We start from the raw sequence: 27,129 nt of genomic DNA on the forward strand, positions 1-27,129 counted from the left end.
CCTGACAAAAGGCAGCAGGTCACAGTTGCAAGATGTTTTCCCTCCCTTCAGAAACTTCTATGAGGTTGGCTGATACTGCTCCAACTTTTGGCCTCTAAAACCTCATCTAAACTTCCTACAGGTCCAAACACTGCTGCTCTGATTTCAGATACTGCCTGAAATGAGTAAACATTCCCACGTGTGGTAAAATATTCGCTGTCCTAGAAGATACCACCTTTCTCCATGGCTAATTTTGTGGCTTTTTGAGATTAGCTGAGGTGGAGAGAAAACCAAAATGATGGCACTGTCCTTTTGGAAGGGTTTCACATGTGCCCAGATGAAAACTGTGCTTCCTAAGTGCTCTTTTGGAAAGGAGAAGCCTTCTCTTGGTTTCCAGGCTGCCAGTGCTTGGTGCTTACTCAACAGGCATAAAAATATGAATTTTTAATAGTAGTTTCCCTGCTCAACCCCGAAGCCAGTCAAGCTTCCATACCTTTGTTCTCTGCTTCCTAATTCCCTCGGAAGTTGAGGGGAGGAGCGTCACTGAAACCAGGGTTTTCTTTCTTTGCTGTTTTTGGTGACTGGGCTTCCTGTTTTCCCACCGTACCAGATGTGTTCATGTGTTTTGTGATGTTTTTCATGTTGTCCACGTGTGCAGTGTTGACCTGGGGGGGTCCTTCTACCCTTGAACTCTGATTGTGCCTCAGTGCCATGGGAGCAGCCACTCTGCAGAAAAAAACCCGGTGGAGTTTGGTGGAAAAAAACCCTCTTGCATCAACTAAAAAAACCCAAAGTCGTCCCAGCAGGCTCATTTTTCCTTGTGGATTTCCAGCACTCCTTTGTTTCAGCTGTCTGCCTCATGGCCAGTTCCAGTCTTCAGCCCACTAAATGCAACGTGGCTGGTGTGAGCAGACACTTGAATTCGTCTGAAAAAAACAATAAAATAAATAGATGTGTGAGAATTTAAAGTGCTGTTGGACTAGTTGACAGCCCCAAACACGCGTGTCTGAGCATTTGCCACGGGTCAGAAGTGCCTTGTGGGAGCGTGGATGTGCGTGACTTTTCAGTCATGGTGACTGCATTGTAAAACCACACTGCTAATCCCAAATGCTAAACCCAAAAGCAGATTTTTGGTGAGGTAAAATTAAGTGACCTAACAGACATTTCCATGTACTGAACAAGAAGGTGATTCTCAGGTGCACTGAAAATCATGTGGGATGTTGGAGGGGCTTCTCCAGAAGGAAGGAGAGGTGCAGTTAAACATATTTTCATGCGTAGGAAAAACTCTCTGTCTACTCCCCACCAATTTCTCTGGGCCTGTACCAAGCTGTTTAAATTTTTAGATATTCAGTTTATTGGCTATTTTTCTGCTTTTGCATGAAGGAGACACTACCAAGAGACTTTCTGTGAGCAGACTCACGAAGTATTTCTGCATGTTCTTCATTTCAATAAGCAACTTGGTGCTTTTTTTTCCGTTGTAAAAGTCAAAAAATCTGTGCAGAAAGATTTTTCCAGGCTCCTAATTAAAACACAATCAAGAAATCATGAGGTGGAGCAGCAAATCTTTGGGGTTTCTTTGGGATTGTTTTAATTATAGCACTTACCAGTCTTCAATGGCTGTTACAAAAAAAAAAAAAACAAAAAAAAACCAACAAAAAAAAAGGATTTTTTTTTTCCCTTAAATATAAATTGAAAATTCATTTTTTGTAGTGGAGCTGGAGTTTTGGTTTGTATACTAAAGAAGTTAGAATGTTCTTTGGGATATTTTTTATACATTCAGGTGCTAAAATAGTAAAAGAATAAAATAACTATGGCTAGACCTTGTTTAATTTGTATCCCTTTCATGTACTTTTTTTTGCTTGTATGTACTTTTTTAGTTTTCAATGCTAAATTTTTGTGAAACATTTAATTAGCACACAGTGTAAGTATTTCCCTTTTTTTAACACCCTCTGTCCAAAGCCACTTCATGATTTCTTTGTACCTGCCCTCTTGGAAATGGGATGTTGGGTCCCACATTAGAAGGTACTTCCAGACTTTTATTCTTTTATTTTTATTTCCTTGGCATTTTCTAGATTCTGACTTCAGTACCATTTAGCACAAAACAGACAAAATGAAATGTTAATTAGTGGTTTCAAGTAGTTCAGCATCCTGAGTCTTATTTTAACAAGGCTTTTGAGGACTTCTTGAATTCCAGCCTCTTCACCTACCAGGAATGTCCTTCTATCCCTTGGAAAAGATGGAAAAAGAGAGGAATAAGTGATTGGAGTTTTCTCTGCTAATGTGGTCGTGTGGGACTGTAAACTTCTTTGTGGACACAGTTTTTATGTGCCTAGAAAAGCTTCCTTGAGGTTTGTAGACTGCATGAACATCAGCAGCCAGGCTGAATTATTTAAGTGTCCTGGTGACCAATGTATTCAGATACAGGATTCCCAAGATGGGTGTTTTCCAGTGCAGGGCTGTCTACATTTTGCTTATTTTGGGGTTTTTTGCACTTTTTTGTATATTAAACCCCCAGATTTTCTTAGTGATCGTGACTGCCAAGAAGAGGCAAAAATACGGTGCCTAATCAGAAAATGAATTTAGAGAGTCCTCAATTTTATATGAAGCAAATTAAAAACTTCAGAATTTGCAAAAGAAGCTCATTGTTTTAGGTGGCTCTAGTTAATGGATTTGTCATGTGTGTGGTTGGCAGTACTCTTCTCCTATAGAACCAAGGAATTAGCAGGAATTAACACCACGTCTCTTCCCACAGAACTATATTAGTTTTGCAAAAGCAATTTAATTTTCCACCTAATAAGTTGGAGGAAAGCACTACTGCCAGCATCAAACAGAGGCTGTTCTTCCTGTAACTGTTTGGAAATTATTATCTTTATTTTAATCCTGGGCTTCTGTGTTCTGCAATAGTTTAAGATAAAACACCTTGACCTGTTGCTAAGGACAGAGATCCAGCTCTTGGGCCTCTTGAGCTCCTTTTTGTAGAAGTGTTCACTCTGTCCCTTCTGAAGTTCTTCTTTCTGGCAATTATTCACATTTATTCAGGGAGATAAACGTATTCAGGGAGATAAATCATAGCAGGAGCGTGGGACTATTGGCATCTCTTGACAGGTCTGCAATTCACAGAGAAACGGGTTTTTGGGACCTGAAGAACACCAACATCAGCAAAGGCTGTTGCTGAAGAGCTGCTGGTTGTTGTTTGATTTGGAATTGGTGCCATAAGGAGATGTTTTAATGAGGAGAAATAGAGGGCACTACAATTGCCATGCTGTCAAGACCTGAATTAAAAACCATAAGGGGCAAAAAGATGCTTTTACTCTGTTGTTTTTATCTGAGGTCTTATTTGGAAACAGAAGAGCTCATGGTTACTCTTCCTGTGTTTTATATTTCTGATTATACAAAAGGAATGTATTTCATTCATTATTTTTAGACATTTGCCTCCTCTTTCTGTCCTTCCAGGTTCTGATTGACTGGATTAATGATGTGCTGGTGGAGGAGAGGATCATTGTCAAACAGCTCGAGGAGGACCTTTATGATGGGCAGGTGCTGCAGAAGCTGCTGGGTGAGTTGATACAAGAGAAGATCCCCCCAAAACTGGAAGGGGCCCAAAATGAATCTCTTCCAGAGCTGCAGAGAGCAGCAGGGCTGTGCAGTAACACATCACCCCACCAGGGATACACCTTCTTTCAGTGATAGAGCTACAGTGTCAGCTTCTCCATCTGCTGAGAAGGCAGGAAATCCAGAGAATTCCCAGGTTTCATGATCTAACAGAAAAATATCCAAAATAATTTAAAATAATATTTGCGTGTTTTGGTAGTCGGTTTAGAAAACATTCAAAAGCATCTTGGCTAAAGAGTGTTTCTCCCATTAATATTATTCAGATATTGATAAAAAGTCCCTACTTGAGGTTGATAGAAACAGTCAAAATGTTCAGAGTATTTGTGAGTTGATAACCTGCAAGTCTTTTCTGTCTGGGCTACTAGAGTGCTTATGTATTTCTATCACTTCAAAAGAAATAAATCTTTATCTCCAGCTAAGTTAAATGTCTGGAAGAGACATACTTGAGAGCAGAAATATTTCCATTATTGGAACAGTAGGCTTTGATAACTCTGAGAGGTTTCTGAAGGCATCTTTAAGAGTTGAAGGCCATCCCATTTTGGGAAAACAGTTTTGGTGAAGCTTGTTTTTTGTTTTAAAGAGTGGAATAACTGGAATATGTTCAACCAGTCCTGACCTCCCAGAGAGATGATTTTTCCTCGGGGTGGAGGGAGAATAGAAATCAGCTGTTCCCATTTCCCTGAGGGCTGGAAGAACTCAACTCTCTTCTTTTCTTTTCTACAAAAATTCAACTCCTTTGTCTTTGGCAGGAGCCACAATGCAGAGGAAGAGAAGAATGACTTTTCTGTGATTTTGGCCACAAATAATTACATTACAGAAACAGAACTGCAATTTTACTTAATGTCGTTTTACAGGTTTTCCTTCATTAGTTCATTTTTGGAAGTAATCAACCACGAAGTGACAATGACACGACGAGATCATTCCAAATTACTCCCTTAAATTAGTCCCACTAAGGCAGCACAAATCTGTGGGTCAGATGAGTCTGTAACTCTTGAGGGTCTGAGGATGCAAAGTGTCCTTCAGCTTAAATTCACACCTTCAGCTAACTTGAAATAAAGCTTAGCAAGCTGCAGTAAATACTCACACAGTATTTCCCATTTTTTTTGTCCTGATTAGCAAGTCCATTCCACTTGTACAGATTCCTTGTTTAGTGAAGGCTGTGTTGTGCCAAATGCTTTTCAGCAGCGAAAGGAATTGGGAGGTACAATTAATATTGTTACTAACTCGATGCCTAGCTGAAAGTTGTTATACATTTTGACGCTTGATTGATGAGCATGTTCAGTTTTGTCACATTTTTGTTGGAACTGACGCACTTTCGATGCAGGTTTTACTTTCAGCCGTTTTTCTTTCCGAGGAAAATAATTCTTTTAGAAAACTTGAAGCAGAGTCCGGCCCTGCCCAGTGGTCTGTGCTCGTTATTTCCACCCAGGACTTTGTTTAATCTGGTTTTGCCTGTTTCTTTCTGGTTTCTGGATGTTTTTTTTTCAAACACAGAAAAACTGGCTGACCGTAAACTGAACGTGGCAGAAGTGACACAATCTGAAATTGGTCAGAAACAAAAGCTGCAGACGGTCTTGGAAGCTGTCCATGATTTGCTCCGACCCCATGGCTGGACAATCAAGTGGAATGTTGACTGTAAGGACTCTCTTGTGTTTTCTGTCTCGGCTTTCCAGGCAAAGAGGGGGATGACAATCAATAGGCTGATAATGCTCTCTGTGATGCATTGTGGTTTAAAAAATTATTCCTTTATTTTTGGTTGTAACTTTGACCTTCTTCTGTGGCCCCTGAAGGACAGACAAGGTGTCTTTGTAGAATAATCAGGGTGACTTTTTCAAGCCCCCTGTTCCAGCATGGCCTGTTACAACCTGAAAGTGAGAATGGAATTGGGAAAGTCCCTTTACCCATGTGGTGAAAGAGTTTCACCTCTTACAGATGTCAAAGCTTGTGTTAACACTTCAAAGTCTGCAAAAAGCAGTTTTCTCCAGTATCCTCCAGTGCAGTGATGGAGGCTGCCTGTCTTCATTGACAGGGAGGGAGCTGAAGAGTCTGAGCTTGTAAGTTCTGCATGTAGCTTAAAGGAAGGGCTGAATCTGGGCTTTGCTACCTTCAGAATTGTATTTCAGGTATTTACTAATTTAGGAAAAGGGGGAAGAAGCGTACAAATTAAAAGGACTGTTTACCAAAAGCATTTTTTCACTGCCTTTTTCCCCCAGAGCTGTTTGTTTAAAATAAGGCCCTCAGCATTCTTTTACTAGCCTCATTTTTCTTGTTCCCTGCAGCAATCCACGGCAAGAACCTGATTGCCATTCTTCACCTGCTGGTGGCTTTGGCAATGCATTTCCGCGCTCCCATCCGACTGCCCGAACACGTGTCTGTGCAAGTGGTGGTTGTGAGGGTGAGTACGGAAAAACTGACAGGAGAAATCATCATTAATCACCCTGATTTGGCAGGACCGGGCTGCTCCCCTCCATTGCCCCTGATCTCTTGCCACGTGTCCCAGCTGTTTGTCCTGGGAATGCATTTTTGCGTTGCATGTGCTCACACGCGATCCCGAGGACGTCACCTCTTTGACATGCTTGGGACCACCGTTTGCTACTGCAACAGCAAGGTAAAAATGGGATTCTGTGTAAGGGAGCCTCGTGCCTGGAATTTCTGGCACTTTAATGAATTTTTTTTTTTTTTGCCTCGCATTTTTCGTAGAGAAGCCGCTGAAACACAAAGCAGCACAGAAAGGAGTTCCAGCACGTAGAATCTCCCCAGCCTGGGAAGCCTCTTGCTGGTGTTGTTTCCCCCCCCTACAAATGACTTAATGTGCAGACTTAGACGTGCTGTTTTCCTTGGCATGCCTGGGAGACTTTTCCATCCCTTTCAGAGTCTTTGTGTTTCTGTTAGCTTTCCTTAGATGTGGAGAAGAGATCTGACCTAGGGAACCCTGATTTCTTCTCCCCTGCCCTAGATGTTGCTCTGGTTATTCCTTTCTCTGCTGGTGCCTGTTTGCTGTGACCCTCGGTCCCAAGGCAGGCTCAGCCACGGGCATCAGGCTCTGCAAGTGCCATTCCTTTGAAGAATAAAGAAGATAAAGTGATCTCAGGCTCTGCTCTGCCAGTGTGGGTCCCCTCACCAGGATGCTTGATTAGGCAAGAGCCTCATTTTGTTTTATGTTTCAGTAATGGCATTTTCCAGGCTGCCTGCCTGAATGCTCTGGAGGGACAGGGTGTGATGAAAATGAGGAACTGATGGATGCTCCCTGGCTCACAATGAATGTATGTGTTATCTTGAAGAGGTGATTTTGAACTGCTTTCAGGCTGCTGTAGTAGTTCTCTCCTGTTAATAATGGTGACTTAGTTACAAAGTAATATGAATGTAAATAGGAGACTAATTTCTTTTAAAATTTCTTCTGGCTCTCTTGGAAAGATAAGGAGGAACATGCAAATATAAGCTGTTTTTTTTGAAACCCTGTGAAGTGGCTTCTGTAACTGCTAAGTGAGAAAAAACCCTTTAGGTAGACAGGTAAAGCCTCCCCAGTTCAGGCTTCAGGCCCCTCCACCTCTGCAGCAGAGGGAAGCCTGTGGGGAAGGTGTTTTCACCTCTTTTCCTGTTGGAGGGACATGGAGGAGACACCCCGGGGAGGTGGTTGGTCTGCACTTGAGACTGGGGAGGGCTGAGGTGAGGACAGGATGAGGCAAAGGCTGCCAAAAAGTGGGGAAGAGGGAAAGAGCAACACCTGTGTCCCCAAGGGAGTGCCTGGAGGGGTCAGGGCAGGGGTAAACCGAGAGCTAAATTAAACCCAAGAGGCTGTGAGCTCTTGCTCTTGGACCTCGGAGCCTGGAGATGGTTTTGGCAACACTGGCTGCGAGCCTTGCTCAGCTGGTCCTGTGCAAGAGGAGGCTTGTTTCAGCCCCCTGACCCACTGCTAGGAAAAGCTTACAGCCCCTCAGCTTTGTTTGTTTAAATGCAAAGCGAGGCACGCTGTAAACTGAAGCTTGTTTCTTCTGGAACAATAACTTTCACCTTACATGTGGTACCCTGAAATATATATTGGTTCAGTGGCATGGATCTCTTTAAATGGATTTTATTTAGCCTGTGTTATACCAGTGGACAAACAGAATGGTAATGAAGTTAATACTGTTCTAATCCAAGGAAGAAAATTAAGATTCTTACTTTTATTATCAATTTATTGTTAAGTGATCTCTTATTACATATCCTTATAGTGATTAAGGTTCTGTTGAATTAGATCACAGTTAACATAAGATGTCTGCTCTGAGAGGTTGTCATTTAGATGCCTCTTCTTGCTTGAAGATGCATTTTAGAAGGCTAATAAATGATCTAAGTGATTTCTTTGTAAGCCTGACAGAATTGACCCCTCAGCAGGAAAACCGTGCAGGAGGTGGGAGTGTTGAGCGAGAACACACCCACACTGAAACTAAACTAATTAAGTCTCATTTTGGTGGAGAACTTTGACATTAAGGATTATCAGTATCAGCTTTGCTGAGCCCTCCTCACACTGTGCAGATCCCTGAGGTGCTTCTTGCCCTGGAGGACTGTGCTTGCACTGCAAAAAGCGGAGTTATTCTGGTTTTGCAGGTTACTGCTCGGCCAAGGTTGTGTGCATTTCCACATCCCAACACCTCAGTACCGCGTGGGCTTTTTCTTCTCTTACCTTTGCTGTCCCTCTCCATAAAATGAGATAGTGTTATGACTGCACTGTGCAACATGGGAAGTGTTTGGTGGTGATTCTGGCCTTCTTTCAAATTCTTTTGCCATCTTGAGGTGACAGGCTGAGACTTTCCTAAGGTGCTGTATTTCTTTTTTAATTAAAAGTAGTTGATTTGGAGTCTGAGAGCCCACAAGCATTTTGGAGAGGACTTTCTGTTTTACCTTCCTTTGCCAGGAAAAACCTTTCCCTACCTGTCTGTCTTTCAATATCACACAGAGCAACTACAAGACTAAACCAGGAGAAAACCACTTTTGTTCTTATTATTTTGTAATGGGCACCATGATGTAGCAAGACTCGAGAGAAGAGCTCCTGAAACGTAGTTGCTCTCAAGCCTTTTTGAAATCAACCTCCAGAATTAGTTTTCTTGCTGGTTTTTTTTTTGTGTGTGGAATAGAAAATTGTGTAACCATGGCAGTGTATGCCAAAGTTACACAAGAAGTGTCCCAGCTAAACAAGGGTATAAGTGGGCCTTCCACTTAAAATCCTCTTAAAATCCACTCTCAGTGCCGAGTTAAGAGTCTAAGATGACACATGTTTTAATACTGGTGGCGCTCAGCATATGCCTGTAATTCCAGCCTTCCTCAGTGAGGGGCAGGGAGGAAGGAAACTTTGTGGTTCCAGTGCGTGCTTCCGGTGAGAACTGAGAATCCTGAGATTTTTTTTAATTCCAGCCGATTCTGCTGCCTGCTAGTTGAAATGTAAACTTGCACGGTGAAGAAATACCCTAATTCAGAAAAACAAAAAAAGTCCACAGAAGTAAGTGTAGAAATTGTCCTTCAGGCTCACCGTATGGGTTATTTCTGCAAGGCTCAGGAACTGCTGCCTTTTGCACTTGGCTTTCCTCATCCTCCTTTTTAAAACCATGGCCTGCCTTGGTGCTGCTGGGAGATCCGAGGTGTTTTTACAGTAATTCCCTTCTAGTCTCCAGTTGCAGGCTGAAAGGTCAGAGGCGAGGCAGGATGAAGAATAAATAAATGTGCCTGGTGCCAGTGGTGCGAGGAATCAAAGTTTTATCTAGGAATGGCATTTGCTTTTGGATTGCGAGGCCAGGGGACCAGGCTTGCTGTGTGGGCAGCTGCCTCAGAGGGGGCTCCACAGAAGTGCTGCCTTTTCCATCAGCTGGGAGGTCAGTGTTGGCATCCCTTCCCCCTCCTTATCCAGCATCTGGAGGTGTTACTCCCTACTCACCGCTTGCTGAGCTTTTGTTCACGGATTGCAGCATCTTCTCCCTGGGTCTGTGGTGCCTGGAAGGTGCAGAGCCCTGTGTTAATGAAGTGGTGGGATGGAATAAAGACCACGTTGTTCTGTGCGCGAGAAAACGCCGCCCTGTCAGGAGCTTCTCTCGTTTTTCCATCCGCCGTGTCATCCTGGCTCGTTCCACCAGCCCTTCTGGCACCGTTCCCAGGATGAGATACAGGGATGATAGGGAAGTGAGGGGCTGTGGAGACAAGGCCAGCTGGCAGCATCCAGCCCAGGGCCCAGCCAGGCACGGAGCTGGAACAGCAGAGCAACAGGAGACCACAGCTCCCACCGTGCTTCCAGCCAGGCTCCCTGGGAAAGCAGCCCTGCCTTCATCTCGAGGGCAGGAGTTCTTCTCACTGGCTTTTTGGATTTCAGCTTTTATTTCTCCAGATTGCTTCTGGGGAAGGATGTGTTGGGGTTCAGCTGGTGAAAAAGATTGAGATGGAAGATGTGTGCAGAGCTCGTGCCCGGGGGGGGTGGTGGTGGTGGTTTCTCTGCTTACCTGAGCTATCAAGCTTTATTAACCCTGCTATAAGTCATTCTGACAGCCCTGGTTCCTAGATGGCTGCTGAGATTTGAGCTCTCTGTGTCAGCTTTTTCAGAGAAGGGAAGGGAAGGGAGGAAAGAAATTCCTTCGTTCAGGGATAAAGCTGTTTCTCCTAGTTTTGAAAGGAACCCATAGAGGTGTTAAGCAAGTTTCTCACTTGAGGAAAAGCACTTCCAGCCTCTGAGCTGTTTTGAAACTCATTCTCACCACCTGCTAACTTTCACTTGGGTGGGAGACCCCTTATTCATGCAGAAAATTATCCCAAGTAGAGAAGACCAAGTGTCAGAGAAATACAGTTTGCTGTAAAATCAAACTGGTTGAGCTTTCTGTGCTCCCTGCGTTTCCTTGGAGGATGTGTTCCTGTCACCCTCATGCCTGGAGAGCTTTACCAGCACGCCCCTGGTCTGGGGGCAGCCATCCCTGCGATTTCAGCCCCAGGACTCTCTGGAGAGTCAGGCTGCCAGCTGTGCCAGGTTGCTGGTTGACACCGTGACCTGAACATTTCAATCCCCTGGGGGGGGGGGTTTGAGGTGGGGCTGACGAACTCCCTGGGATTTGTGTTCCAGGCACACTGTTGCCTCTGGAGGAGGATTGTGAGTTAGCTGGCTGCAAACAGAGGTGTATATATGCATTTCCCAAACATCAGTTTGGCTGCCAGCCTCCTAAATGCCACTCTCCTGGGAGTGAGTCCTCTGTCAGCTCTTCCGCCTCTGCAGAACTTTTAGGGAGCGTGCTTCATCCAGTTTTGTCCTCAGGCATTCTGAACTGCTGCAGAGCCCCTAATGAGCTTCTGCTTTCCTAATTCTCAAGTTTCTAACTCCCATCTTCCTTTCCAGAAACGTGAAGGCCTCCTCCAGACCACTCACGTTTCAGAGGAGCTGACGACCACGACAGAGTAAGCACAAAGCACTTTCACATCAGTGATTGTGAAACCGATTATAAAGATGAAAGATAAATTTAACTTCCCCCCCTCCCCGTCCCCATCCTTGCTAAATTAACCAAATCCCCTAATGTGGTGCTTTTTTAACTATATAGAAATGCCTTGGTCTCTGGAAATACATTACAAAGGAGAAGTGTCCTCTAGAAATTCCTGTGTCATGGAAGCTCTTAATGGAAAGTGACCTTTGAGAGCTGTTTTTTTCCCCCTTGCCTTCTGGAGGCAGATATATCTCACTGATTTCTGCCCAGTATTGTTTTCTCTCTCAGGTGAAAGGCTAATGTAGATATTTTGGGGAAGAATTAGTTTGGCAAAAGGCAGTTCTTTGACCTGTCTCTCAAAACTGGAGTGACACCCCATGAAAACTGTGAGGATCTTTTAACGGGATATCACTTCAGTTTTGAGAGGTCTGTCAACGATCTCTTGTTTTCAGCTCAGGACTCGAGCTCAGCAAAACCAAACTGAATAAATGAACCCTGGTTTGTGCCCCAGAGTACTTTGCTTTCTGTATTTACAGTCCTTTTCTGTACGGAGAAGGCTAGACACGCATTTTGGCTGCAAATGAAAGCTGAGATTTTTCCCCTCACGTGGCCTGAAGGCAACTCATGTAAGAGGGGCTTACATGAGCCCTCCCTCAGATTATCAGAGTACTGGCTCCCTGTAGAGCTGGCTCAGCTTCCCCTGGCTTTGAAGATAAATGGAGTACCATGTGGCTGAGCTCAGGGGGGAAGATCTTTCAGATGGAAACGCTCAAAAATGAGATCATAACATCTATGTGTGGACATTAAAGGTCTCACAGTGGGGGTTTTTTTTGTAGGATCAGAGCTCTGCCTCGGGTTTGTGGGCCAGAATTTCCTCCCCTTACTCCTGTGCTCTTGAACAATGGGCTTGGCTTGTCCTCTGCCTCAGATATGGTTTGTAAGATGTAATCTGCAGACTGGGGCTTAGGCACTCTTTTAGCCAGATGTTTACGGATTTGCATTTGTGTTTATACGTATATTTTTTTGAGGCTGTTTGATATTACACAGTATTAAGCGGTTTGCTGTTTAAAGTGCTGCATGCCCAGATACAGGAATAGCCGTGGAAAATGCAGTGATCAGCAAAATCCAACATTCACTGCATGCTTTCAGATTCCTCTGTGCAAATCAGGGCCTGATTCTCGGCTGATAAAGATCTGCCCGTGTCTGCTGATGTCACTGGCTGTGTATAATATTTCTGATTTGGCAGTTTTATTTACATAATACCCTCAGATGCTGTGTGTTTTCTTTTTTCAGAGGGAACAGGTTAAAGTGGGGTAGATAACTGTGCTTCTGAGCTGTGTGGTTTGGTGGCTGATGCCTGTACTTGTGGAAAGTGTGCACAGAAACACATTCATTCATTCATTCACCCTCCATCATCAAAATTGTCATGGATAAGAAATCACGATGATGTGTAAAATATAATTACGTGTAAAATATGATTATGTGTAAAATATAATTACACATTTCCATTCATTTCCAACGTACCCTCCCACGGCATCACTGGTGTTCTGGGGACGTTCCTGCAGCACGCTGGGTCTGGTCTGTGACATGCTCAGCCCTCCTGACTTTGTAGGAGTGGTTGGCCCTTGGGAAAAGCAGAAAAAAAACCTTGCAGGAAAAGGCCTGTTAAGCCCATGCTCTTGTCTTTTCAAAGTGATTATTCATGAACTAACCTGATACCTCTGAATGCTCTGACTTGCAGGATGATGATGGGAAGATTTGGTGAGTAACAAAGTTGACTCTGAATATTTTTTTTTTTTTTTTAATATTACTGTTTGTGTCAGGCACAGAAATAAGGTCTGGTTTCTCTCAGCAGATCAAGACAATGGGTTGAGCAATTCCATGGGGGTTGGAACAAAACTGGTGTTTAGTTTTTTTTTTTAGTGGCGTTACGTCACTCCTCGCCTAAGAGGCGTGGGCTCATGTAAAGGACTGTGTGTGGTGAAAAATAAGTAATTAATTTTCTTTATTCACTCATTATACCATGTGCACATTACCATTGTCCTCTTGCAGAGTATCAGCATAAATTATTAATGAAGCATTTGGAAAATAAGTTAAGTCAGGGGGCTTTAAGGGTAAATATCTTAATATACCAAAGAAATTTGGATAATAAATATGTTTGTTTATTTAACAGCAGAAAAATATTAAAATGTGTTCTGTAAATAAAAAGAAATTGATCTTGGAAAAGCTGTTAAAAACTGTGTTGAAAACATAGACTGGGTTAGATATTATTTTGCAGTGTTTGGAAGGTCTAAACATTATTTAAATCTTTACACTGAGCTTTGCTCTTCATACACTGCTGAATCGGTGTTGAGTTCAGTTTTAAGCTTTACTGAAGTCAAGGGTACTACCAGTAATTTTTAATTAACCAAATTATTATCTGACTTTGACACTGAGTGGTGGGTGCAGCCATAGCTATTGTTTAAGTCAGGATTGGGGCAAACAGTCAAAATTTGTGTCTCATTTTAATTTGTCTTCCACCTAAATATTTTCTGTTCCAATTATGAATGGCAAAAAAAAAAGGGAAATCAGTGACTGATGCTTATTTAGTTACCTCTAAAATTCCCAGGGTAGTTTGCTCTGGCGTTTAGCTAAACACCAAAACAGGGTAGTAACTTTTTAGCTTGGGTCTCTGTTATGTGGCTTTCTGAGGAGAACCTTCAAGCTTTAGACACGTAACCTGCTTCCCATACTTGGCTGTTGGAGTTGTATTTATTTTAACTTTCTTTTTCCCCTCGAACCAGAGCGTGATGCCTTTGACACACTCTTTGATCACGCACCAGACAAGCTCAGCGTAGTCAAAAAGGTAAAAAATAAAATTCTGGTTTTATTTTCCACGTTGCCTTTTTTTTTTTTTTTTTTTTTTTTTTTTTTTTTTTTTTTTTTTTTTTTTTTTTTTTTTTTTTTTTTTTTTTTTTTTTTTTTTTTTTTTTTTTTTTTTTTTTTTTTTTGGAAAGATATTCAGAAACATCCAGCAAATGACAGAAGGGGAATCTGGAGAAGAGAAAAGTTATCCCCAAAGGGCCCTGTTTCAAAGCCAGCTGGTGTTTTCTACAGCACCCTGAGATGTAATTCACCCATAAATAAGTTTGCTGAGTGCAAAGCTTTCATAGAAAAGTTGTTTTTGTCCCAGGGCTCTTCTACTGAACACTTAATTCATCTGGTCCCCTGGTTTGTCCCCCAGGGCTGAGCATCATCTCATTGCACACCCACCCAGGCTTGGTTTTGACATGGTGTTGGAGCAGAGGGGTCATGTAGCTGTTTATCTCTCTCTGCCAGCCCTTGTTTTGGGGAAGACGTAAGGAAGAGGCCCCGTGTTGATCCATCAGAGAGTTCCAGCGTGGCTGTTTATTGGAACTGTGCAAAGATCAGCGTTGTAAATTGTCCCTTCATGAAGTGGAGGATGTGTGCATTTACAGTAATGCTTTGAAGTCTCTGGAAGATTTTATCTTTCCAGTCTCAAGTGTCTTCTAGAAAAAAAGTGTTTTTAAGTTGACAGAGAGCGAAGTTAACTCTTTAAAGAATTAACACCCAGCTCTGTGCCCCTTTGGAAGTGGTGGGAGCAGGGAGGCAGACCTCAGTGCTTCAATACATCAGCACACAACTGGCTTGTAGGAGCAGGATGTTGCATCTGGAATAGAAATCCCAGACTTGGGTCCCATCCTGACTGTAATTTGCTCACTGATCTGCACATATTCCCCCCTGGGAACAGAGCTGTGTGCTGTTGGCATCTTCTCAGGCCTCTTTTAGCTCAGTGCTGCTCATGCCTTGCTCTCAGGTGGTGGGGCTTCTCCAGGAACCTGAAAAGATTAGTGTGGACAGTAAATGCTCCTACTTGCTTCATCTCCAAGCGCTGATGTCATCTCAGCTTCTTTTTTTTTGCCTTGTGTGCTCAGAAAGCTCATATAGTGAGCTGTGTGGAATAGCACCATCTGGTGAGTTCTGGCACGTGGTGCAACAAAAATGCCTCTCTGACCGAGTTGTTTTCAGTTTTATGCACTTTATTTGTGCAAAAGCAAACAGCCCACACCCATATTTAGCAGGCTTTAAAAAATGTGTGTCTAAATCGCTGCCTCTGGTGTTTCCTTTCGTAGTCTCTGATCACCTTTGTGAACAAACACTTGAATAAACTAAACTTGGAAGTAACAGAGTTGGAAACCCAGGTAGGAGACTTTGTCTTTTTGTGTGTAATCTGTAAATTGCAAATCTAGCCCTTGTTACGTCGCTCTTTGGGCATGTTAATGTTCGGGATCTTGGAGTAGCAACGACATGCTTGGAAACCTTAAGTAAGTGTGGATTTCAGTGTCAGTGGGGTAGTTCTCACTTTAAGCATAAAATTAAGCAATTTTTCAGGCTAAGCAGAAGCAGATCTTCTCTCCAGAGTTCACTGAACTGTGGAGAGATGGTTATCTTATTGTCTCAGCAAAAAAAAGCACAGCATCTAAAGAATTACACCGGGAGTGTGGGTAATTGGTTTGAGCTTGGCTTAGTGTAATACCAGTCATTCATTCACTGCTATTTTATAGCTTTGTTGAAATAAGTGGGTGACTGGATCTGATCTGTCACAACAGATTGGTGCTCGATGCCTTAAGGGTACCCAGCAATTTATTTTGGAGAATATTAGAGGATGTCACGTGTGCCATATCAGGATCACAAGTGAGAAATCTGTTAGAAATTCATGACGTTTTTCCCCCTCAGCCAGTCAGGAGTCATCCTGTCAGTAGGGACACTCAATAGTATTGCCCAAGTATATAGGATATTATTGAATATTTGCTGAAACTGTAAACAACCTATTTTGGGGGAAAAAAAAAATTCTTTTATGAAGTTAAACTTCTTACCTGTGACAGGGGGAGACTTAATTTCAAGTTCTGATTAAGGGCAAAGACTTGAATGTCCAAAACACAATTTAAGAGGGATTGTTGTTCAAATTACCAGGTACTGTGGCAGTAGGACTGGGAGTATTTAACCGGAAAACGTGTTTTCCCAGGATGTTTTGGGAGATTTTTTTAAATAAAAAAAGCTTTCTTAAATACTGGAGAGAAGCTGGCAAGATCCCTCAAGCAAATAAAATGTATGTGAAGAAAGCAAGAACAGACAGACAAACATAACCCCACCCTAAAGTATTCATTAGGTCAGTAAATAGATAACTGGTTGAAGATAAAGAAGATCTTTTTTTCACTCCCTGCCTATTCAGACCAAATATTCTGCCCAACTAAGGAATACAAATTGTGGATCGCTCCCAGGTGAATTGCTTCTAATTTTTTCTGCTTAGAGCTACTTACTGTATGTAAGTAATTAAAATAAAATATGATCTTGCAAGGGTTAATGCTCCCAACAATTGCTGATGGGCTTCCTTGTTTTGCTCAGGAAATGAGAGGAAGGGAAATTGCGCTATCAGATGTAGGGAGAAAGCCTTTCGTGGTTTATTTTCCTTTTCTTCAGAGAACAGACAGGAGAGCAAGCTCTGTCAGCAGGCTTTTAAGAAATTAAAACTGATTTCTCTTGCTCAGCTGCAGTGGTGATTTCGCTCTGGACAGGTGAATCCAGGGAGCAGATGAAACAAAACCCTAAATGCATGTTACAATGACCGAAAGGATCACTTGGTGACTCCTGAACCATCTGATACCTCTGTGCCAGCAAAAAACGGGGGTAGAAATCAAAATACATCATTTGGGCCAAGCATTCTTTGTTCTCCTTGTTCGTGAATGCTTATTTACAAACAGATTCTTTCTCCTAGGAAAGTCAGCCATGTCCCTCTTTAGTTTGCAGATGGTGTTTATTTGGTCTTGCTCATGGGTCTCCTCGAGGACTATTTTGTTCCACTTCACAACTTCTACTTAACACCTGAAAGTTTTGATCAGAAGGTGGGTAGAAACTCCGTTGTTTCCATATTCTTTTTGCATTCTTCTCACGTGGTGTTTTCCAGTTTCTTTTCCCTTTGTGCCAGGTAAATCAGAATAAGCTGGTATATTCTCTCCAGGAGCTGTAGCAAAGAGGCACAGGCTGTGACACCTGATAGTTAAAACCACTAAAAGCTGTTTGTGAAATGGAAGGGCAAATTCCCAATAGCTAAGGAAGAAAACTATTCTGTTACTAGCATCAAACAACACATAATAAAGAAAGAAATGAATAATCAGAATGAATAAATCAGTAATGAGTGCTTTGTACTGGAGAGTGCTTTGCATAATCAAAGTGATTTTTTTGGATTGTAGCACTGCCTGAAGTGGTTTTGTGTGCCAGACAGCAGAGTTGATGCCTGGCCTTGTATGTCCTGTGTAAACAGGCAAGAGAGAGAAAAGATGAGATATGGGAAGCTCAGCTTTAGCTGCATCCTGTACAGGGGGATTGACATGGAGATAAAGCTTCTTCCCAGGGTCACAGGATGTCATCCCTGCAAACTGCCCCCTCATCTCATTAGGATCAGTCCCCTAATACCTGTTCTTTTCCTGTAGTTTATTGAATAAAATAACTTTTATATATATATATATTTATATATATATATATAACATTATAAACCAACATATTATTATATGATAGTGTATTATTTTATATTATTTATATAAATAAATATATATATTTATTATATATTATTATATATATTTATATATAAACTGAATAGAGCAGTGGGAAAATTAATATCTATTATTACATCTTACATAAGCTCTCCTTTATAGCTTTCTCTTTCTTTTTGCAATCTCAATATTTTGAATTCTTGCCCTTGTAGAAGTGCAGGGTGCTGAGTTGCAGCCAGCACCTGTTCGGTTACAATGTTGTTATTAATGGTTTAAATTCATAAAGATTGGCCAATATTCCTGAAGTGATGTTGTGGTTTTGGGTGGAGACTCTGCCCTGAGGGATGGGGGGTTTGTAAATCAAAGAAGGAGAGGCAGGTGCTGTGGTTTTGGGAAAGAGAAAAGTAATTTCACACTGAAAGTGATTGGTTTTGTCACTGTCAAAGAGGAGGAGCTGCAGCAGGTAAAGAGAGATCAATAAAGTCCTGAACAATAACTGTGAGTGAAAGTGGCCTTTCTTCCTTGTTGTAGGGGAGCTTTATGTGCATAACTCCCTGATTTTTAAGATGAGCAGCTGTAATTAAATCCCCCCCCCTTGCTCTGTATCTCCATGACTGTCATTTGCGGTGACAAAACTGCACAGAATTCATAATGCAAATTACCCTGCTTAAATTTCAGTGAGCATGGACAAGAAATCTGCTGTGCCAATCTCTTTAACTCACCTTTGCTCCTCAGATGAGAGGTTAAAAAAGACTCCTACTTTCTTTCATTTTTCCTTTCTGTCCGTGTCTTTTAATGGTTATTGGGAGCTCTCTGGCCTCTGCCATGGAATCTGAGCTTGTGGCTCAGTGGGGTTTCTCAGTTCCTGTGGTACCCATCACGTTTTCACACTTGGATTTGGAAATCTGAAATTGCTTCCTTTATATCCAAAGTGAATATTTACCCTACAAGCTTTCATTTCTCAGTCACTCATATGTACTTTCCATTAAACATGTCAGTGTTTAATATTGAGTTAAACAGAATTACCATTTTCTGTGTCAACTCTAGAGAGAATAAAGCATTTAAAAGATTTGATTTAGGGCTTTCAGTGCCTGTATAACTCTGAGATTCTAAACACTTCACTCCTTTCAGGTCCATAATGTTTCCTTTGCTTTTGAGCTGATGCAGGATGGAGGACTGAAGAAACCAAAGGCTCGCCCTGAAGGTATGGACATGCTTTAAACTGTGTATGGAGACATAATAGCAGGTGCATTTCAAGTGCATTTGAAGACAGGAGCAGTAGTTCCACGAAGTGGAGCTGCAAATGGACCCCTTGACAGTTTTCCAAAGGATTCATGGCTTGTGTCTGGGGGATATCCTTACCCCTGTTTCTTGTCTGGAATGGATTCACTGAGGTGTCCAAGTCTGGCTTTAGTGAATCATTCAAGAGCTATTCGGTGTTACATTATAAATTCAGATGGTGTTCTGCAAAACAGTCCAAGCAGAAAGCTTTTCATGGTCTAATTCTCATAATTCTTCCAGCCAGTGCTAGTTTGGACTCCTGTGATCAGACTTCAATGACAGATAACTGAAAGGTTTTTGAGGTTGGTGGTGGGTTTGTTTTTTTTTTTTTTTGGAGAACCAGGAGCAAACTATCTATCTATCTATCTCCTTGATTTATTTGGACTTGGGAGTCAGATCTGAAATACATAAAAACTGAGTTTTCCCTTAAAGTCTCTGAATGTTGAAATGAATTAGCGATGAGGTCTGCATTGCTGCTTGCACCAGGGATGAAAAGAGGAATTAAAACTTTATGACTGCTAAATGAGCGATTCTTATTCCTGGTGTTACAAACTGTGTGTGTTTTAGAAGCTTCCTCAGAACAAAGAAAAACCAGGAGCCCCCAAGAAATGTTTAATCTGACTTAAAATGGGACAAAGTGATGATAGTAAATAGATTAACAAATATAGTGGAGCTGGTTACAGTGGGGGGCGAAAGACAATATTAAATGCCCGTGTATCCTGTTTTAAATCTGGGGATGAAAGGTGCTCCTGAGGAATATTGTGAAACAAAACACTAACTTGGGAAAGCAAAGGAGTGTTCAGAGTATTGGAGCTCAGTCAGTGGGTGTGTGAGGAGGGCAAGGAAACTGGAGAAATAGGAACACACAGGCAGGGATGGCAGCTTGTTGAGTGGGAGGGTTAAGGAGATGCAGTAGGAGACCAGGTAAGCCAGACAAGCCTGTTTTTAGAGAGAAGAAATGGTAAAAGCCTAGGAGATGACTTACTTAGTTGAAAGCCTGTCCTTTTTTGTTTCATTTTGTTTTGTTTTGGCCATTTGACCTGGCAGAGGAGGCCACCTTCCCATAAGGCTTTCCTGTATCCTCAGACTGTCAGGAATGGCAGAACACTGTAGCAGATCTTTTGTTTGCTCAGGACGAGGTGTGTAGATTCAATGAGCAGCAGAGTACGTTTAAGTGCTTTACTGATTGAAGATTTAATTATTAGTGGAAGCTGGAGAGCCAGATGAGCTCACAGAGCATTCCTTTTTGCTGCTGCAGGATGTACAGTCTCCTGCGTGTTTTCCTTCCCCTTCTGTGTGTCCCCATTCCCAGTGGCAGTGGTTCCCAGCTGGTGGAGTGAGTGTGCTCCTGTGATGTCTGTGTGGCTGGAAGTGCCTGGAAAACTGTTGCTCTTGGAAAACTGCTCCTGCGGAGAGGACAGTGACATCTTGGGTATGGCCTGCCACCATGGAATCCTCTGTCAGGTGCTGGCAGCCAGTACTGCCGTGCAATTTGTGTTTCATAAAGCAGTAATTCAGTTTGGCAGACGCTCTGAGGCTCTGCAGAAGATGTTGTGTGCAGTATGCTTTGTTAATGCCATGTTGATCCATTGTTTGCTCCTCAACAGCCTGGAAAACCTGTCAGGTGAATCCATGTCCTTTAGCAGGAATTGGGCAGTAAATGCCTCTTGAATTAGGATCACAGAATTGTTAAGGTGCTGGCAAGAAACAGGCCTTGTTAAATATTTGAGTGTGCCTTTGTACAGGTGTAAATAAAAATAGGAGCATGCACATCATCTCCCAGTCTCTGTTCTTCCAGCAAAAATCAGTGGATTGGGCCAGGAGCAGGACTTGATGCTGAATTATTGCACCAGGACTTGATGGTGAATTATTGCAGCAGAACTCTGTTCTAGTGGATTAATTTATTAGCCTGTAATGAGGCTGTTAAGGAGTGTGAAAGTTTTAAATTAATGGAATATTTTAAACTGTTTTTATGATTTATGACCACTTTCAGTTAACATTTTATTAGTTGTTGTTGGCAGTGTTGTGACTGTGCATGTTTTATCCTAAAATAAGAAACAGGAGGCTGGGAATATGCTTATTTTTGGGAATGCCTGTTAGACATTGATCAATAAGGAACACAGTAATAGCCCACACAGGGAGAATGCATCTCACACTCTGTACTCTTTAATGCAGCAAAACCATAACGAGGTCTGAAAGTTAGGAAAATGGCAAACTAGAATTACAACAGTGAAAGAAATTAACCTTCAGTCTGCATTGTCAAGTAATGGAAGTGGAATTTTCCCCTCTGGAAGATGCATAAAAAGAAAATAAGAAAACATGCAATGTTTTCTCTTCTACGGCTAAATTTACATTTTAAATGCATCTCTGAGGGAACTGGGTCTTGGTACTGAGAATGCTGTGGCAGTGAGCAACTTTCTGTTGTTCTTGGAAAAATCGGAATTGTGTTTCATTTTCAGTTACCCAGGTAGGACATTTCTTTTTTCAGGGTATGTGACTTCACAGCAGTTAGGATATCTCTCTTTGGGGCAGGAGAAGATCCTCTTACAAATGAAAATTAAAACTCATAAATGAAGTATGTAAAATAATACAGGAAAAAGGGTAGAGAGAAATTCTGAGAGGTTATTGAAAATCTCAGATGAAAGTGTTACCCAGTTTTCCCCCTTTTCTTCCTCCCCCTTTTCTTCCTCCCCCTTTTCTTCCTCCCCCTTTTCTTCCTCCCCCTTTTCTTCCTCCCCCTTTTCTTCCTCCCCCTTTTCTTCCTCCCCCTTTCTCCCCCTTTTCTTTCTCCCCCTTTTCTTACATATTGTATCCAACCTTTCTTTCTACTCCTTCAGCCCTCTGTGTGTGCTGTGCCTCCCCCCCTAGTCCCTGGATTCCATACCTGTGATATTTCTTGGCATTTATCACAGTAATAGGATGGAACCTGTTCCCTGGCCTATTGTGATAAGAAGGGATATTAAATAATAGAAAGCTTTGAGTCTGCTGAGAACTCCTGCTTTGTTTATTCATGGTTTATGTCCCTGCAGAGCTGTGGATGGGTGAGGTTTGGTACCTCAGGAGGCGTGTGACTGCTTGTTCACTCCTCCTGTGGCCAGGGAAGCCAGTGGTCATTTCCCAAAGCCTTTGTTCCAAGTCTCTGACAGAATTAGACCTTCTCTGTAACCAGTTTTAGATGGGGAGGGGAATTACCTTTCTTCTGTTTCCCAGAGAAGCTCCCTGTGACTGGATGATCAGGATAGGAAGAGCATCATTTGGGACATGTAAAAGGCTTGACTTGGGGAGATCAGAACTCCGGGGGGGAGGGGGGTTTGTTGCTGATCCCACCGGCTCAGAGGTTTGGGGGCTTTTGTTCCTTTCAGGACAAATGAGGGAAAACAAAATGCAGGTTAAGGGTTTCTCCTTTCCTCCCACAGATGTTGTCAACTTGGACCTGAAGTCTACCCTCAGGGTTCTGTACAACCTGTTCACCAAGTACAAGAACGTGGAGTGATCGTGGAAGCTGCTGAGGTCTCTCCATCCTTCAGCCTCCTGAGGCAGAAATGACCATAAACACGCCCTCTGCACACCCCCCTTGTGCCTTCTGCTCCACTTCATGCATTCTTTCTACAGTTGGTGTGCTCTGTCTGTAGCTCTTTGTATGACAATTCCACTAAAAATAGTGCATGTGTAATTCCCTAGGTCACTTGAAAATGTGTAGATACGTCACGCTTTTACCAGAAGGTTGGATCTGTTGTTTGTTATAACCTACAAGTGTTCTTTTTGAGAAAGGAAATATACCACTAACTACTTTAATGAGCAGGGAAAACACAAGACCTTCCTCGTGGCTGGAGACTCTTTGGTTCTACACTAGGCTTTCTCTTGTACACTCCTTGGTCGCAACTGGCATTTGGTGATTTTTCCAGGCTTAAGTGTTTAGCAACAGAAAATCAGCAATAGGAGTTATTTACAAGCTGAGCCTTTTCTGTTAAATAAGGTTTCTGTTACCTGAAGCTCTGTTCAGCTACCTGAAGCTCATGGCAAAAGCTTCAGGTTTTGGTTGTGTTTTTTTTCACCTCCTTCTACACAGTGTTATTTCCATTCAGTGTTTACACAGAAGAAGTCTTCTAATGGGATGACCAACTAACTTTTTTATGTCTATTTTTATTTTATCTCTTTTCTAGGAGAAATTTGGTTGTTAGAGCCACTGTTCAGCTTCAGTCAGGAGCTGGTCAGACAGGCACAGACTGGATTAATGCATTTCACCCCCAGTCCTTTCTGAAATAATGATCTTGGCAGTCTAAAGGTTGATTCTTCATTTCACACTGAGGAGTTAAAAGGGTCAGATGACTCCTGTTGGAGTTGTTGGCAGCTGTAGGGTCCTGGGGGTCAGGCTTTTATAAACAGGCAGGTTTGCTTTGCTCCATGAGCTCTCTTGAATCCTGTTATAAGTAGACATATTCTTCCCCTGAAAATAGATTTCTTACACCAAACATTATTTACCCTTGAACTCAGGTTCAAGAGGAACCGCGCTCTTTGAATGGTATAATTTTGCAATTGGGATTTTCTCCTTCCCTCCTTAAACAGTTTTTTCATCTCAAAGGGAGAGAAATGGGCTTCTGCTTCTTTGTTTCCTATTTTTGGGTTCTGAGCTTTAGCATTTGAATTACGTGGGTCACCTCCCCTCGCATCTCTAAAACAAAGATGGAAGGAAGTTGCCCTTTCTTTGCATGAAAAATTCAGATCTCCTCTGCTGTGTAAGGCTCTCTGGGGGAATCATTGCCTGCCTGTGCTTTAGGAAGGAGCTGACCTCTCACTGTTTATACAGAGCCCAGAAAAATTGGGCTTGGAGTTCAGATGGGGCCACTAAAGTGCCACAGCACCAGCAGTTATTACAGAGGAGATTTACAGAGGCACCAAAGGCTGGTGGGTCAGCTCTCCTGGCAAGTTAAGGACGTTGGTCTGAATTCTGTGCTGTGCAATAAGGGGATCAGGAGGCTGGAAGGTGATGGAACTGAAAGGCCTCTCAAACTTTTAGTTTAGTCTGGTGTTACCTGTGGAAAACAAGCCTGTTGAAGAGTTGTCATTCCACACACCTCCCTTCAGGTGATGTGGAAGGGCCAGTGCTGTTTACATTCTCTGGGAGATGCTGGGAAAGACCTCCAGAGAGTCCAGTTTTTGAAATTGCCAGCAATATTAATATCAAAAGCAAACAAAAAACAATAAGAAGAGATTAATAAGAGCGATTTGGCTTTGGGGATGGTTCTCTCTGAGATGGGATTATACAGCTGGCATCTTCATGGCTTGTGAGCAGATGTGAATGTACTGACAGGTTTTAAGAGTCTGTTTTGTTCAATTATGCATTTCTGGTCACTCTGCAGAACCCCAAGTCCCTCTGCTGCAGCCTGAGGCATTCCTTATGCTAATATTCCTGTCAGCCAGGGCAGCATCCTTATGTTGATGTCCCAGCCAGGATTGCAGGCTGGATGCCCTGAGCAATTTTGGGGCAGGTGTCAGACCACGTTCTGTTATGTTTTTAAGTCTGTTTGTTAACATTGCACAGGGAAAATACTCATTCCCTGGCTCCTTGCCACTCACTGTTCCTGCAGACACTGTACTGATTGTTAACAGGACTGTGAGCAGGGTAGATTTAACTGAACTGGAGATTCATCCCAGTGAGTCCAGTTTCCAGGAAGAGCAACCCAGGTAAAGCTTCTCTGCACACCTGCTTTTGTCCTGCCTCCCTGTACACCTGTCACTCCTTTCCTCTCAAAAAACCAAGTCCATCTTAAACATGTTATTCACAATTTCTTGGTGTTACTGGGGGTTGATGTTTGTTCCCTGGGTACCAGTGGGATGGATCCCAATCCTGTTGGGTTCATCTGGAGTGCTGGATGCTCTGCAGCATTAAAGCTTCCACATTTGGAAGTGCTTAATGAATGTCTTGTCTTTTCCAGTCCATGCAGCTTGACTTTTAGGTGCCTCTCCTGGGCATAACTCAGTTCCACTGAGCTCTCTTACCACAGAAGAAGCTCAGACACTCCTCAGCTGCGTTCTGGTTTTCAAGATGAAAAACCAACAGTGGCAGATTTTTTTTAATCACCTTAAACCTTAAAGGATTTCTTACCCCTTTCCTCCACTCCCCAGTGCTTTCAGTATTAATGTATTTTTTAAGAGTCTTTTCTACTGTTTTTAACAGTGTTTACTCTGGATTTCTAACTACTAAAACCCAGCCTTGCAGATAAAATTCTGGGCTTGTCACATGCTGGAGACACCCAGCTTGGTGATAAGAGTTGTGTACTGTAAGCAAGTTACAATGCAATGCTATGTTTGCTAAAACTCACAGCAGGAATGTTATGCATGGTTTGTGACAGTTGTACTATTTATTCAAATAAACAAATAATGATCACTATGTTTTCTCCATCTTTTGTTGGTTTTTTTGCTAATTGGGCAAGTCTGTGGGAAGAACTTTTGAATGGTGAAGTTCAGCCCTCAAGGATCTTGTAGACATAGGATGGTCTGTGCACACCTGGAAAAGCAGTGATCTCTGTTTCTGGCCCTGGTACAGGTGATGAGAGGGTGTGGGCAGCACAAATAACATCTTCTGTAGGTTTCTTCAGCTTTTTTTCTTTTATTGTTGTTGCTCAGCTACTGGACCTGACCAACTTGTTAATTTTCTTCTTTCCACAAGAGACAAGCAAATGAATTGCACTCTCTGCTACCGTTAGAAGGCTTGGGATCCAGTTCTTGCACATCAGCACAGGAGGGAATGCTGGCATGCCAATTTGTGCCTACAGAGCTCTTGGGAAGCTCAGGGAAGTCTGGAGTGACACTGAAAATGTCTGCGTGCTTCCCTTTGCTCTGGTATGGAGAGAGCACAGAGTGGCTCTCCAGTGCTGCAAGGCTGTGTGGGGAAGCAGGAAAATGCATTATCAGATCTTGGTGGTGGTGGTGGGACTGCTGTTGGTTCCTTGAATTGTTCTCCAGTGGCTATTTTTAAGCCAAGGCCAGGTGTGTGTGTTGGGGGGGTGTGCATGAGATGTGCTTTGGGAATGTACAGGAACGCTCGGGCTGGGGGGAGATGGGCAAGGCAGAATTTACTAGTGCTGTTCTGCAGAAGGCTGGGTGCTCCTTGCACTCAAGGCAACACCTTCTCTTTTGGAAGAAGAGTGTTGTCCATCATGTGGTTTTCAGAATTGTTTGTTTTAGCACTGACCCCCTATTGTGAATGAGGCTTTCAAGGAAGAAGTCCTTTGTGTTCCCAGTTGAAGTAGGGAGAGACCTAAGGATTACAGATTGATTTCCCAGCAATTAGTTCTTCCTGCTCCCTCTGCCTGCTGACGTGAAGCTGGCTGTGTCCAAAGTTCCCAACAGCATCTCCAGCAATACCTTCTTTTTGTTTCTCACTTACTACATGTTTAGACTGCAGAACGCACTTCTGAATAGGTGAGAAGGTACTCTGGGTCTTTGCTAATTTGTTGTACTGTTGTGCTTGTTACTTGCTTAGAAGAGAGTTAGGTTTGCCCCTTGTTTCAGGATTTTGGGTTAAGTTCTCTAAGAATTCCTGGCAGCTGGAAATCTGTTTTCAACCCACTTTTCTTTATCCCCTTTTGTCCGTTCTTGTCTTTGGCATGGAGTCAGTCCCTTAACAGAGTTAAACCAGAGCAGCTTAGTTAGTGTGGCTGGCTGCTCTCTCATTTGGGGGGTTCGTGGAGGACTGCAGGGTTGCTTTTGCTTGCTGGAAGAGTTAACAGATGTAACTGGGACCTGCAGGAAATGTCCAGGGAAAGTGGTCACTGGGGGAAGCTTCTCCTCTCTAATCACTGATGGCAAAGGGGAGGAAGAGCAGCAGCACTGCCTAGTGGGGATAACTGGTCTTAGATCAGTGTTCTGGGCCCTGCTGTGCCTGATGGACTCTCCAGGGACAAATGAGTTCATCTTCTGCCTGGATTTCTCCTTCCACTGGCTAGGTAGAGTAGTGCTGATCTGCTTTATCAGATGCTTAGAGGGCCATGAGTCCTCCAAACCCATGATTTTGTCTGTTCTTGGCTAGTTTATTCTTCCAGGCAAAGACAAAGCGCTCCGTGAGTCTCCCCAGAGGGAGAGCAGCGAAGAGCCCTGCTGGGCAGTGCCATGCAGGGGTGCTCCTCTCTCTGTACTGCTCTCCGGTGTTTCAGGAGCTGCAGGTTTCCTGCATTTGTGTTTCTGTTTATTTTAGCCTGCAGCAGGGACCAGGCACACAGACAATGAAGTTCCGGATGCGACGGTGGTTTCGTTTTTAGGAGCGCTGAGCACCACACAAC

General features: G+C 42.8%; 1 protein-coding gene across 4 annotated transcripts in view; it reads left to right on the plus strand.

The window, feature by feature from the left end:
* PARVB (parvin beta) overlaps positions 1 to 22,826 on the plus strand; it is a 47,524-nt gene extending 24,698 nt beyond the window's left edge. For all 4 annotated transcript variants that reach the window (XM_027897740.1, XM_027897739.1, XM_027897742.1 and 1 more), the window contains exons 4-13: positions 3,433 to 3,535; positions 5,086 to 5,226; positions 5,871 to 5,986; positions 10,934 to 10,992; positions 12,757 to 12,776; positions 13,799 to 13,860; positions 15,149 to 15,217; positions 16,817 to 16,918; positions 18,698 to 18,770; positions 22,264 to 22,826. In XM_027897740.1, coding sequence (XP_027753541.1) covers positions 3,433 to 3,535; positions 5,086 to 5,226; positions 5,871 to 5,986; positions 10,934 to 10,992; positions 12,757 to 12,776; positions 13,799 to 13,860; positions 15,149 to 15,217; positions 16,817 to 16,918; positions 18,698 to 18,770; positions 22,264 to 22,340 — 822 coding nt within the window. In that variant the 3' untranslated portion in view covers positions 22,341 to 22,826. The remainder of the gene's footprint in view (positions 1 to 3,432; positions 3,536 to 5,085; positions 5,227 to 5,870; positions 5,987 to 10,933; positions 10,993 to 12,756; positions 12,777 to 13,798; positions 13,861 to 15,148; positions 15,218 to 16,816; positions 16,919 to 18,697; positions 18,771 to 22,263) is intronic.
* Positions 22,827 to 27,129: the final 4,303 nt, after the last annotated feature.

This window comes from Empidonax traillii, unplaced genomic scaffold, assembly GCF_003031625.1.
Source record: "Empidonax traillii isolate 1590-97213 ecotype Southwest subspecies unplaced genomic scaffold, ASM303162v1 scaffold557:size1000685, whole genome shotgun sequence".
NCBI lineage: Eukaryota > Metazoa > Chordata > Aves > Passeriformes > Tyrannidae > Empidonax > Empidonax traillii.